We start from the raw sequence: 12,272 nt of genomic DNA, 5'->3' as shown, positions 1-12,272 counted from the left end.
TTTCCAGTTCTGTGCCTGCATTAAAGGACTGCAGACCTTTCCCCAGCTGGAAGCAGAATGTCTTACTTCCCTATTCTGACCTTCCCTGCCGCTGGTGTAACCCCGGAGCAAGGCTTTCTCCATGGCCACACAACACTTCCACTTCACAGCCGGGGAAGCCTCGCTGGCAGCCGTGCCATTCCCATTACCTCCGTCCTTAGGTAGCTCTACGTACACAACACAGCTCACACTTAGGACAGGTCTGGTCTTGCAAAGCTGAGGTTTCTCCAACAGGCCCACACCGGAGATTACTTCAAACCTTTTGCTCTGGCTCTGTATAATGACGAGCACCTCAGAAATACAGTTATGGTGCAGCTCTACGACATGCAAATATTTACAGTGGATATAAATCAGAGACTGCTATCTCCCCACCAGAAATAATTCCCCAAACACAAAAAGTAAAAAAACTAACAACTTGGCTTGTTGATCAGCTGCATTAGCCCACTTATAGCAGCAGCGGCATTAAGGAAAAACATGCTACGTGTTTATACGCACTCCGCTTGGGACTCATCGAGTCTAACCATTTTTGAGCTGGTAAGTCTAGATTCATTTGTTCTTTGATAATAAATCCACACATATATCCAACATTCAAAATAAACCAGAACAGCAGCTTTCTAGGACTTGATTCTCACACGGGGGCTTCTGAACCTTCGTACAATGTTCTCAAATCCCGTTAACCACTGTACGCAAACATGTGATAGGCTTGAACGTATATACCTCCGAATGACACCAGTTTGCTCCACGTGAGCCTACTGGAATAGCTGTATTAATTTCAGCAGTCAGTGTTCCATCACAGAGACTTGATTTTGTGATTTCTCCACAAATAAAATTCCTACTGATAGTAAAACCAGGAGTTTTGCATTTCAAGGGCTTGTGTAAATGGCTCTGAAAATGGGAGATCTAATACACCGTGCCTGGTTGTTTCATCTAAGAGCATACAAAAGGGTTCCGAGACAGAAGAACTGGAGTAAAGCTCTCCAGATCTCAATTAGTTTTCCACTGCAGGGACACAGCTTGACTGGCCAAAAAGCAAAGGCAGCAATTCACACTCTAGATTCATCTTGCTGGAATTATGGCTCTTTTACGCAAAAGTGCACAAAATGATGGCATCAACACCACCGTCTGATTCTTTGCAGCTCAAAGTGACTTACGGAATATCTGCAGTTTATGGAAATCTAGGAAATTTAGCTGAATGAGAAAGCTCTAGCCAACGCCATGTAAGAGAACTATCGACACGTGCATCAAACGCTAATGCCACAGAGTAACCTACCTCCTTAAAGTTATCGAATGCAGATAAAATGATTTCATGCCCTCCCCTGACAAGGCAAACAGCTGCTAGAAGTTCCAAGACAAGGGCCTTCGTCCTGCAAAGAAAAGAAACCGCAACAGTCAACGACCACCGGGGGATGAACCACCTTCTGCCTACCTGTTTGCAAAAGGGGTGCAGAGGCACGGGGAGACGTAGTTTGCATCCTGTGTATTTTTAATCTCTCGAAACTAGTAAACCTGCAAAATGCATAATGCTGAGCATCATCTGATCCAGGGCATTTTGTCTCTCCCAGGATCATGCAGTTTCCCCCCATTTTAACGCTTCTCAAAACATGCAAAAATTTAAATCACAAATTATACTTGTGGAAATCCAAGCAAACCAAAGGCAGTTGCGTAACTCCAGTAAAGGCAGACCGCATCAGCCTTCGACAGCCTGCACTCCCGGAGAGTTCACCTGCACGAGCCCGGAGACGAGGCAGTTGTACGCAAGCCAGGATCACCGCACATCAGCCATTAGTCAGCTGTCTTCACCGCAACACATCCTCTGAGCCCAGTTTTTAATGCGTGTGCATATAATTCAGATCTGTATTTTTCCTGATACAAATCTGAATTATTTTCTACGACAATTTGTATTATTCATAGCCACAAAAAAAAAACAAGACGTGGTTCACTGAAGTAAATATAGGATGCCTTAGCACATCTTTCCCCTCTTGAATCAGAAATCTGGGCAACTGATTGACAGCAGTGCTAACACAGGCATATTAATGAGAGAAGACAACAGATTACTGAAAGGAAAGCATGCGAGAGACTCAGTGTAACTCCAGGATAAATAATCCCCAGTACTTTCTTATAGGGTTCACATGAGGCAAAAGCACCAACCAGAATTTATGGTCAGATGAGCTCTGAACAGATATTAAAATCATGCAGACACATATGAAATTAGTCTCATGCTAAAGCCATGACTCAAACCAGATGTTACAGAAAAAGAAATACCTTTTGGCTTTCAAAGTGTCAAGGTTATCTTTGGAAACCAGATAAAATGTTCACTTTCCTAGGAAATTTTAAACGTATCATTTTCAATTCTTACTCATCAATTTTTTTTTCCTGCCACAAGAAGAAAATCCAAGCTCTTTCAGACAGGATCAAGGGGTTCTTACTACAGATCTTCAGTATTTTCCCCTCCAAGGGCGGGCTGTGATCGGTGTGTGCGGGGAGGAGGCAGAGCAATCGCTGCCAGCCGAGAGCCCGGGGGATGCCCAGGTCTCCGATGCCGCCCGCAGCGCTCACCCGCCGGCTGCCCCCGGCCTGGCGTGGGGACGGGGAGAGGACAGGCTGTGTCCCTGCCACCCCTTTGGGCACAGCCAGAGGAGACAGAGTCCCTGCATCCATCCTCCACCTGGCCTGCCCGCTCCTGCGGCTCTTGGCTCCGCGGTGTGCGCGGTCTGGGGGTGGGCTCAGCCCTGCAGCATCTCTCAGAGCTGCCGCTTCCCTTTTTGCACATCTCGGACAACCCTAAGCACTCAAACCCCTGGTTTCTTCAAAAATCATGATGGGGCTAAACCAGAAAGAAATGAGGTTTTGAACAGCACTAACATTAAGTTTTGTCTTCAGATTATTTTAGCCACATTTGAAAGCTTTTTTTTTTATTATACAGAAATCTAAATAATGTACTTCTTTCAAACATGAGAACTTGGGCTCTCTCTTGATCACCTGATTTCCAGGCACAGGACACCAAAAATTATAAAACCAATAAACTTCCCATATCCTTCCCATGTATGCTGTGCCCAGGCTTGCTGACTAAGGGCTAAATAAAAGGAAGGAAGGAAGCACCTACAAAAAATCAGGACAAGATTTCAAGCAGTGTACTGTAAGGCAAGTGGACAGCCTAAGCAAAGGCCATATATACACATATATAGTGCTGTTTAGTTTTGTCTCATCCCCTAGTTTTACCTTTCCTTGCAAACATCAGTATGTCAGATTTGGTTTCGTTAGACATGCAAGAGGTTCGCAGCTCCAGGCGTTGCTGGAAGCGGCTGCCAGGGCCACAAGTGTGTGCGGGGAGCGGAGGGGACGCAGCCTCGCAGCCATCAGTTCCGCTGTGCAATTACAACATTGCTGCTGGGGCTGAACGGCAACCCGGTACAGAACAAGAATTAAACCCTCTCTCAAAGAAATTCAAACCTAAGGACCTCTCAGACAAAATCTAGTTAAGAAGACTTTCCTGTTCTTCAGGAAAATCCCATGCTAAGCTGCTAGTTATCAGCAGGGTCGTCTTTGCACTGCAATAGAGCTGGAGTGCTTAGGGAGCACATTTTCAGCTGAAGAGTCAGCAGCTCCTGAAACCAATGGAACTAGATGGCAATTGCTCATCTATTTGCACCATAATACAGATTTAATCTGATTCAGAATGAAGTATGAACTTTGCTACAGGTTTGCGCATGAACATACCCCTGAAAATCCCTTTCCATATACTCTTTACTTACCTACTTCTTAAAGTCTCTAAAAGCAAGTGCAGCCTACCTGGGATTCTTGTTGTTCAAACTTAGTGCAATTTCATTAACGGCATGTGGATGCGACATGACCATATTGAATCCATACTGAAAAGAGAAGGGGAAAATGCTGTTTCAGTTTTGAGACTGAAATTATTATTTTTAAAATCCAACAAATTAGGTATCTCTAACTAGATCTGGCGGCAGTCTTTCACAATGCTGTAAGCCAAACAAAACGTTGTCGAGTTTACCCAGTCAGCCAGCACATTTCCACCTACCACCCTACCTGACAGCTTCTCTGCCACTAGCAGTGTCGAAAGTACTCGGTTTGGCCATGTCAGCCAACAAAACGGGGTCCAAGAGCTGCTCCTACACCACTGCCAACCCCTCTGCTCATCCTTTCCCCTCCCTCTCTCTTTATTTCTGACTGTCAAGTGCATCATTTACTCTCTAAAGTGGAATTTGCAATTTAGCTGCCAAAATCACTTCTTTTCCAGCATGCACGCTGCCACAGAGCGACCGCATCGTGCAGTTACTGCACGAGTACTGCTGGCTTTGCTCTCCAAAAACGAAAAAAGAACTGCTTTGGAAAATACTGTATTGGTTATTAGTACAAGATTGTTGTTTGCATCCTTCCCATCAGAGGTACGAAACCCGGTAAATCCCGGGAGCTGATATCCCCAAGGGCAGAGTTCACATACGCAGCCGTGTTAGAGATACCTTGTATGACCATACAACTCATAATAAAGGTGTTCACCACAGCCTTTCTTTGAAGCACGTCACTTTTAGCTGTTACTGTTCTAGCAAAAAATCCCAAGTCTCTGAGCTACCTGGGCATGCCATTTGATCACAGCATCCCACTGAAGAGAAAAGAAACTCATGAAAATAAGATTAGCTTTGGTCTAGTTTATTCTTTGACTCGCAGTTATTGCAATTGCCTTGCGATAAACACGTAACGAGCGAAAGCTTGGATTTTCCATCAGTGTGTAGCTCTTCTGAAAAATTCTCATCTTTCCTAAGTGCTAGTACTGAGACAAATTATAACTTCAGCTGTGTAGCTGCATGTCTAATCAGTTAGTGCAAACCGAGCCCATCGCTGCAAACAGGACGGGCCCGATACGCACATGCTCTTATCGACGCGGGTCTTCGCATCTGTACTAAATCACCTGCATGGGTACGCAAGGACTGTGTTATATTGCTTCCCAGCTACACGGCCTAAGAACGAGTAAGAATTCAAACCTTTCCATCAGTTTGACCCTAACAATTCACCACTAACCTTTTCCTCCCTCCTCCCAGCAACAAAATAGTTATGTGGTCCAAAAGAACAAAAAAGGGAAATACCTGGTAATTCATTATGGCCCGTAAACACATGATGCAGACATGAACATCATCTTTTTTACTCACTAATCTGGAATTTTTTAGTGTTCTTCGGCTTGGCAAGGTGTTATACCTGCAAACAAAAACAGCTCTCATCAATCACAAGACTATTTTTAGGCAGTAAGAATAAAGGAATGGAAATACTCCACTGGGTGAAAACGCAGACATCTTTTAGTTCTGCCGAGCAGCCGACCATCGGACAACACAAATAAATAAAGCAAAAAAAGCAGAAAAAAGGTGACAGGCTGTTCAGGCTGGCAGCGTAGGAAGCTCCAGGCGCTCGGCTCCACGACTGCCCGCCGGGCACCGCCGCCCGCCCCGGGGCCAGCGCAGCACAGCTCATCCCAAGGCAGGTACCTCCACCCTCGGGGCGCGCGTGGCCCACCACAGCCAGAGGCGTGCTGGGTTTTCTTCCATGCACTTTACTCTGCACGAGCAACGGCCCAGACTTTTAATGGAACTGCGCATTTGCAGGCATCAGCAAATGTATTAATTCCCGCTGCATTTCATTTAAGAATGGTGCCTCTCTTCTATTCTGCAGCTGAGCTTTCTGAAAGCCCTCCAAATTATTTGAGGAAAATACAGCCCTTAGGAACTTTGCTCAGAACAGAGGCATTAATTATTTTAATTGTAACCCCTAACTGGTAAATCAACCTTGAATTCAATTAAATAAGTACCCAGAATAAACACAAAGGGAAATCTTTAAATCTGTCATTTCTATGACATAGTAAATGAAAACCACATTTCAGCTCTTCCCGAGATACTGCTTATTTTCTTTCAGAAAAAACATCCTTCATGAGCTGAGCACAGGCAACTGGAGACAAGGAAGGGGCTGCCATATGAAATACGTATATGTTCTTACATACGCGAAACTGAATAAGCAATGAGAGGATTATGATTACGGTCAAGAAACTCTTTTGACAGTGATGCGCTAACTGCTGCGATCGGCCGCTGGTGGCCGCGGTGCCGCTGCGCTGCCCCGGCGAGCCCCGGGACCAGCACAGCACGGGGGACGGGACCTGTCCAAGCTGCGGGGGGTCTGCGGGCCCCCCGGCCGCGCCAGGGACACGGGGGTCCTCTGCAAAGCTGTGCGGGCTGCCCCGAGCAGCCCCAGCCGGCGGCACCGCGCGTGATGCCGACAGTGACGGTGAAGGGTGGCGTTTGGGGTTGGAAAAACATGGTATTTATCCCACCCCCCCAAATTACAGTGGAAAAACAGCCCAGAGGGAAGGTCCAAGCAGGTTCTCAATTAGTCACGGGGCTGCATCATCCAGAGATTTGCTCCTGATTTACACCTATGCAGGTGAGAGCAGAGACCAGAAGGGCATCGGCTTGCCAGCTTGGGGGCTAATGAAACCTCTAGGCAGGCACAGTAATCCTTTGGCACTTCCAACTATCACACTCGGGCCTGAAAATGGAGGAAGAAAGTCTAAAAATCTGCTGAAAGGAAGACAGAAAGAAAAACAACGTGATGCACGCGCAGTGATGTGCAAATTCTGACATTTGTTATGCAAAGAGCAACGCCACTGGGGGAAGAAAGAGAAATTCATAGATGGAGCTTGACTGGTGGAGTAAATACAACCTCCAGTAAAAGCAAGGCTTCTTCAGACAACTGCAGCTGGCCTCACACTTGGCAATGCCACCCTTGCAGCCGGGGGAACATACATGGGAAGGCTCTTCTCTTTGATTTGGGGAGTGGGGAAAGCTTCTGGATTGCAGCATCCTTAGCTCTCACTCCAGTCCCTAACCAGGAGTTAAACAAATCAGTGCTGGCACCCCGCAATGACTCAAAGCACAACTGCAAACAGGGGCCAGGGCAGGGTGAGGAGGCGAGCCGGAGAACGGGAGAGCTCCCAGGGGACAGGCAGACCCAGGCTCTTCCATCTGAGAACTATCCCAACACTCCAAGAAAGTATGAGAGCCATGGAGGGAGTCAACGGGTTACGATCTGTCATTATTTCTCCTAACATGGGAACTATGTGGCGTCACGTGTAATTATCAGGCGGCAGGATCAAAGCAAACCTGGTGATTTTCCAGGCGCTCCTCCACAGAGTGCTCCGGCGAGCGGGAGCTCTTCGGCATGACTGCTGCGGAGCCCAGAGCCTGGCACGGGCTCCAAAAGCACTTACACCACTTCACAGGGGAAAAAAATCCATCAAGGACTATTAAACAGGAGATGCAATCCTTAGATCAGGATGCTTAAATCTACAGACTGCTGGAAGCAGGAGCGTGTACCAGGGGAAACATCACTGGGTACCTGCCTTGCTCGCGCTAAGCAAGCGCCCTAAGCACCTCCTGCAGCAAGCGTCTGCTCGGGGGCCAGGGCAGAGAAGGTATCAGATACGGCTTTGGTGTCAGCGCACTTCACCATCTTCCTCCGACTTTCTCTGCATATTTTGAGTGCATTTGGGGGGTTGCCCTGTTTATTGCCAACGCTACTGTGCAAGTTACTTGTCTCATCCGTGCTACTCATTTTGTTCAAAAAAGAGGTGTAGCTTTTAAACCCGGTGAATAACACTATTAACGATGATGATCATCATCATCATAGTAATAGTAAAGATTAATAATAAATACATGAACAAATAATAACAGACTTGTTTTATTCTGACTCACTAGCTGACTCTCCAACACAAAGAACATCCTTGCAAATTTTCTCACTTTCAAGGTGCAAAACAAAACGAATGAGCTAGCTGGCACGCGGGTCTGGGCAAATTTTCTCACTTTAAAGGTACAAAACAAAACGAATGAGCCTGCTGGCACGAGGGTCTGGGCGCACCGTGCGCCGGGCAGCCAGCACGGCTCAGCGGCACCCTGGCTGCGTCTGCCTGGGCGGCCGCAGGAGCCTTCCCCGCTCCGCAGCTCCAGCGCGGGACGTGAGCAGAACACGCCGGAGCGCGGTGCAAAACCAGCCTGCCCACGGAGAGCCCGCGACTCTCGGGCTTCAGCAATTACTTCCCTTTGCTTTCATTTTCCAGGAGCGCCAAGATGAAAGAAACCCCAAAATTCAAAGCAGAATTCTGCTTTTTTTTTTTTTTCCCCATATATATGAATGCATAAATCAGCTCAGGGCACTCCAGACGGATTTCAGGTTTGCAGGAAACATGACCTAGTTTTGCCTGAGCCAGAGCGACTGGTTAAAGCACGGGAGCTGGGTTTCGGGGAGCAGAGCCTGAGATGGGGCGCAGGCCGTGCCTCGCAGGACCGGGACAGGATGAGGCTGCGGGGCTGTCCCAGCTGGCCCCCGAGGCACCACGAGCACTTGGGATGGGGTGCTGCACCGCACCTCGCACCTGGGATCCGGGATGCTTTGTCCGGCTGCTCCCGGTGGGAATGGGGCTGGCCAGGGAGCTCCAGCCGAGGCTGTCCTGCCTGCATCCCTGCGGACAGACCCACTGCCCACACACAGACCCTGCACTCAGGGACTCACTCGTCTTCCAAACCTCCCTTCCTGGGACAAAAGAAGAGCAGTGCAACCTTTACCTGGGAGCCCTACACTGAGTCTGAACTGGGAAGTGTGGAAGTGCTGCCGGTGTTGGCTGGAGAATGTGTAACCACACCGCAGTAGCGTATTTCCATACATTCATTTTACCAAATATGAAAAACACTGCAATAAAAAGATTTGAAAGTCATTTCTCATCATACAGAGATTGTTCCTACAATGGCTTATCTCAGCTTTAAACTACTAAAGGCTGCATACATTATTTTCTTTTAAATTTTAAATAAGCAGGGTAATTAGATCTTTATCATGCCACTGATAGAAGAAAAAAAAATCTTCCTCAGTGCCTGGTGTATCAACTCCTTAAATTTCAGAATGCCTTTAAACACCTCACAGAGCTTTGTCAGCTGTAACAAATGGGAGCAAGTCTCCTTAAACTAACGAAAGATGACCACAAAGCCAGAATTTGGCATTTCCAGCCGCTTGGGGAGCGAGGAGAAACAGAATCGGGGAGCAAAGAGACTCTGCAGCGCAGCAGGAGCCTGGAGCACGCTGGGTCCCATCTCCCTGGGAACTCAGCCTGGCATCCAGCCAGCTGGACGGAGGCTTCCCGGGCGGAGAGATGCTCTCCTACACCCCTCACCACCCACGTGGCTGCCCGGGCACCTCATCAAACCCCTGCTCTGCAGAGCAATGCAGGCACCAGAAGGAAGGTTTGAGGTGAAGACAATATTCGCCTCTTCTGAAGAGGTGCAAAAGACCCACAGAAACCCAGCAAGGACTGCAGACATCCCGTACTACCTGCCCGCAGCCAGGAAAACTGCTGTTTTGAAGCCTGGAGATGCTCACTTGGAGGATTCTCATGACCAGAGGCAGCTGGTGTGTCCTCTGCCCAACGCCCAAGGTGACCCTCACCTCTGGGTACCCTGCCCCAGGGCAGGCACACAGCTCAGCCCCAGGCTCCACACCTTGCCCCGCGCTCTCCGCCGCGGTCCTCGGCCTTCCCCGCCATCCCGCCCACCCCGTGCCGGCGGTGTGTTATTCAGGGATCTCATCAGCGATACTCAGAGCCCGCACCCTCCGGCTCGCAGAGCTTCCACCCGTGCTAGTTTACGATTAGGCTGAGAAACGGGCACAGAATATGCAATCGAGAGCTGCACTGCAGAGAAAATATCTCCAGCACAGATGGGATTCTGCCCTAGATTTAGATCGCTTCCCTTCAACAGATGCAAATTTCTTCACACAGACATGAATGCCAAGAATTAATGAGGATTTTTTGTACAGAAACTCTTTTACGACAACTCTGCACACTGGAACTAAGGCTCAAGATGCTTTCTCTGTATTTGTGGCAATTGCAACGACCCCGATTTGTTTCCCTCCTAAAGGCAGGGCAGACCGGCGGTAGCTCTAACACCTCCCTTTACGCGACATGAGCCAAGCCAGGGTGGATGATCTTCTTTTGCTTTTATTTCATTTCTTGTTACTAAACATTAGGCTGATCCGAGCATCTGGATGAATCATTGGTTTTGATTTCCTGTCTGCTGCAGGTCAAAGATGGTGTCACCAAGAGTATATTTATCCTGGTAATTAAATTCAGATGGTTCCTCTTTTATTTCCTCTGCCCCTCCTTTAAAGAAGAACTACAAAACCTCACTTCTGAAAAAAGCAGAAACAGAAAACCCGACCATCTGCAAGCTCCTGCAGCGTGTAATGCTTTCCTCCTGCCCGCCATCGGCGGTGGGCACGGGGTGGCACACGTGGCACCTCGTGCCTTTGCCGCTGGCGGCTATGGGGCAGTGGGCAGGATCTGGCATTCCCACAGCCGGGACACTGCACCCGCGTGGGAAAGCCAACGGCCATTAACACCGAGGCTAAATCTGTGCTGAAATACACAGTACAGTTCAAGGCTCCTTTTCTCGCCCAGATCTAACAGAAGTACACTTCTCTTCAGGAATAACTCCTTCATTGGTTTTATTCAATTTGCTAACAATTTAGTTAATTTGGGGCTTGTAAAGGCACTGCTATCACATCTCTGGAGACCAGGCTGCGCGTTGACCCACCAGCCTCCTAGAGAAAGGTGAGAAGGACCGTTCAGCCCAGACAGCCTGAAGAAATTAATTTGGAAAAACTACTCCAGCCTCCATGTCCACCTTTGTTAATGTGATCAGCCAGAACCGCTGAAAATGTCCAGTGTGTCCTGCACTCATCCAGCACTTTGTACAACCAAGACCTAGAAAACACAACACGCAAGGGCATCTTCTGGTGCAGAACAGCTCACACCGACACCGAAGATCCACAGATGGATAATTATAACACCTACACAACAAACTGGGATACTCAAAGTAAATAAAAGCCCTTTCCACCACGGTAAGCGAGCACAAATCTCCATACAAACTCCTGCCACCTCCACCAACTGCAGTGGGAGGACCTTCACGCTTACGACAAGGACGTGTGCCCAGTCCAACGGTGTAGACTTCTAATGCACCGCCTTAATAACTGTTTCTCCTATCATTTTTATCTTATTATCTGCTAAAGAATATCATGCCCTCGTTTGTCTACACTGACTCCCTCAGAGAAGGAGCGAGGAGAGGAGAGGAGAGGACAGCCTAGGGTGGACCTCACCACCCCCGTGGCAGCTCGCCCAGCTCTGTGTGGGCTGGGACTCCTGGTTTTCATTGGGGTTTGGTGGTTTTTGGATTGCATTTCTGCGATTTTGCTGGTGGTGGCTTGGAGGCAGTGGTGTTTGTATTACGAATGTCCTTCTGACAGCAGAAAGGGACTTTGGAAGGGGAAGGTCTCGGCGCTTCCTACTAACTTGGGATTTCTCTGATCTCCTCTTAGAGCAAGTTCCAAGCTGGGTCTGCTGGACGTGGGGACCCTGAACTCGCACCCCTCTGCAGGGGAGGAGGCCCGGAGAGGGAAAGACCACAAGCCCGTGCTCAGGGGTGGCCCCCACAAGCGGTAAAACCGGTGAGGTGCCATCAGCTCCGTCGCTCTTGCAAGGGCATAAATATCTGCCCCGGGCGAGCCGCAGCAGGTCGCTGTGCTGCCCGAAGACGTCTCCTTTCTGCCACCTCAGACAAGGGTGACAAAGCTGGTTTGTGCTACAAATGTAAAGAAAATAAATGACTTTGAGCCTGCTGGTTTTGTCTTCATCTAAAAGAATCTGGGAAAATTATTAATCCGTAAAGCTGAGGAGATATTTGCTGCTTAAAAAAGGCGAGAAAAGAAATCAAAACGGCCGGTTTGGCCTCCCTCCTCCCAGGCTAGGCAGCCAGTGCGTGGCTACAGCTGCACACGCACACGTGGGTGGTGCTCAGCTCCGCAGCGCTGTGCGCATCCCAGGCGACTTCCAGCAAGGGCACCAGCGTGCTGCTTCAGCTCTGCGCCCAGACACAGGTGGGCACTGCAGGGGATTCTCCCCCGGTTCGACCAGGGCATTTCCCTACAAACAGCCCCACGCCACCACCAAGCAAGCCACGCGAAAAGGGGTGCACGCTGCACCGGAGCTACCCTCGGCTGCCAGGGACACCACCGCCTGACTCATGCTGTCCCGGGTCTGTACAAATCGTGGTCTTGGGGTAGAGAAACCAGAAGAATCACAAGACCGACAACGGACTGCTCAAAAATACGCTGTTAAATTAGCAAGTATCTGACAAAAA

General features: G+C 48.8%; 1 protein-coding gene across 9 annotated transcripts in view; it reads right to left on the bottom strand.

Moving 5' to 3' along the window:
• Nucleotides 1-12,272, bottom strand: part of FMNL2 (formin like 2) — a 152,211-nt gene that overhangs the window by 38,378 nt on the left and 101,561 nt on the right. For all 9 annotated transcript variants that reach the window (XM_087734448.1, XM_087734450.1, XM_087734454.1 and 6 more), the window contains exons 7-9: nt 5,139-5,247; nt 3,829-3,905; nt 1,310-1,403 (exon numbers count right to left, since the gene is read on the bottom strand). In XM_087734448.1, the coding sequence (XP_087590574.1) occupies nt 1,310-1,403; nt 3,829-3,905; nt 5,139-5,247 (280 nt within the window). The remainder of the gene's footprint in view (nt 1-1,309; nt 1,404-3,828; nt 3,906-5,138; nt 5,248-12,272) is intronic.

Source organism: Nipponia nippon, unplaced genomic scaffold (genome assembly GCF_047370975.1).
Source record: "Nipponia nippon isolate SJK-2023a ecotype South Korea unplaced genomic scaffold, ASM4737097v1 scaffold_5, whole genome shotgun sequence".
Lineage (NCBI taxonomy): Eukaryota > Metazoa > Chordata > Aves > Pelecaniformes > Threskiornithidae > Nipponia > Nipponia nippon.
This window is presented reverse-complemented; position numbering and strand designations above follow the sequence as displayed.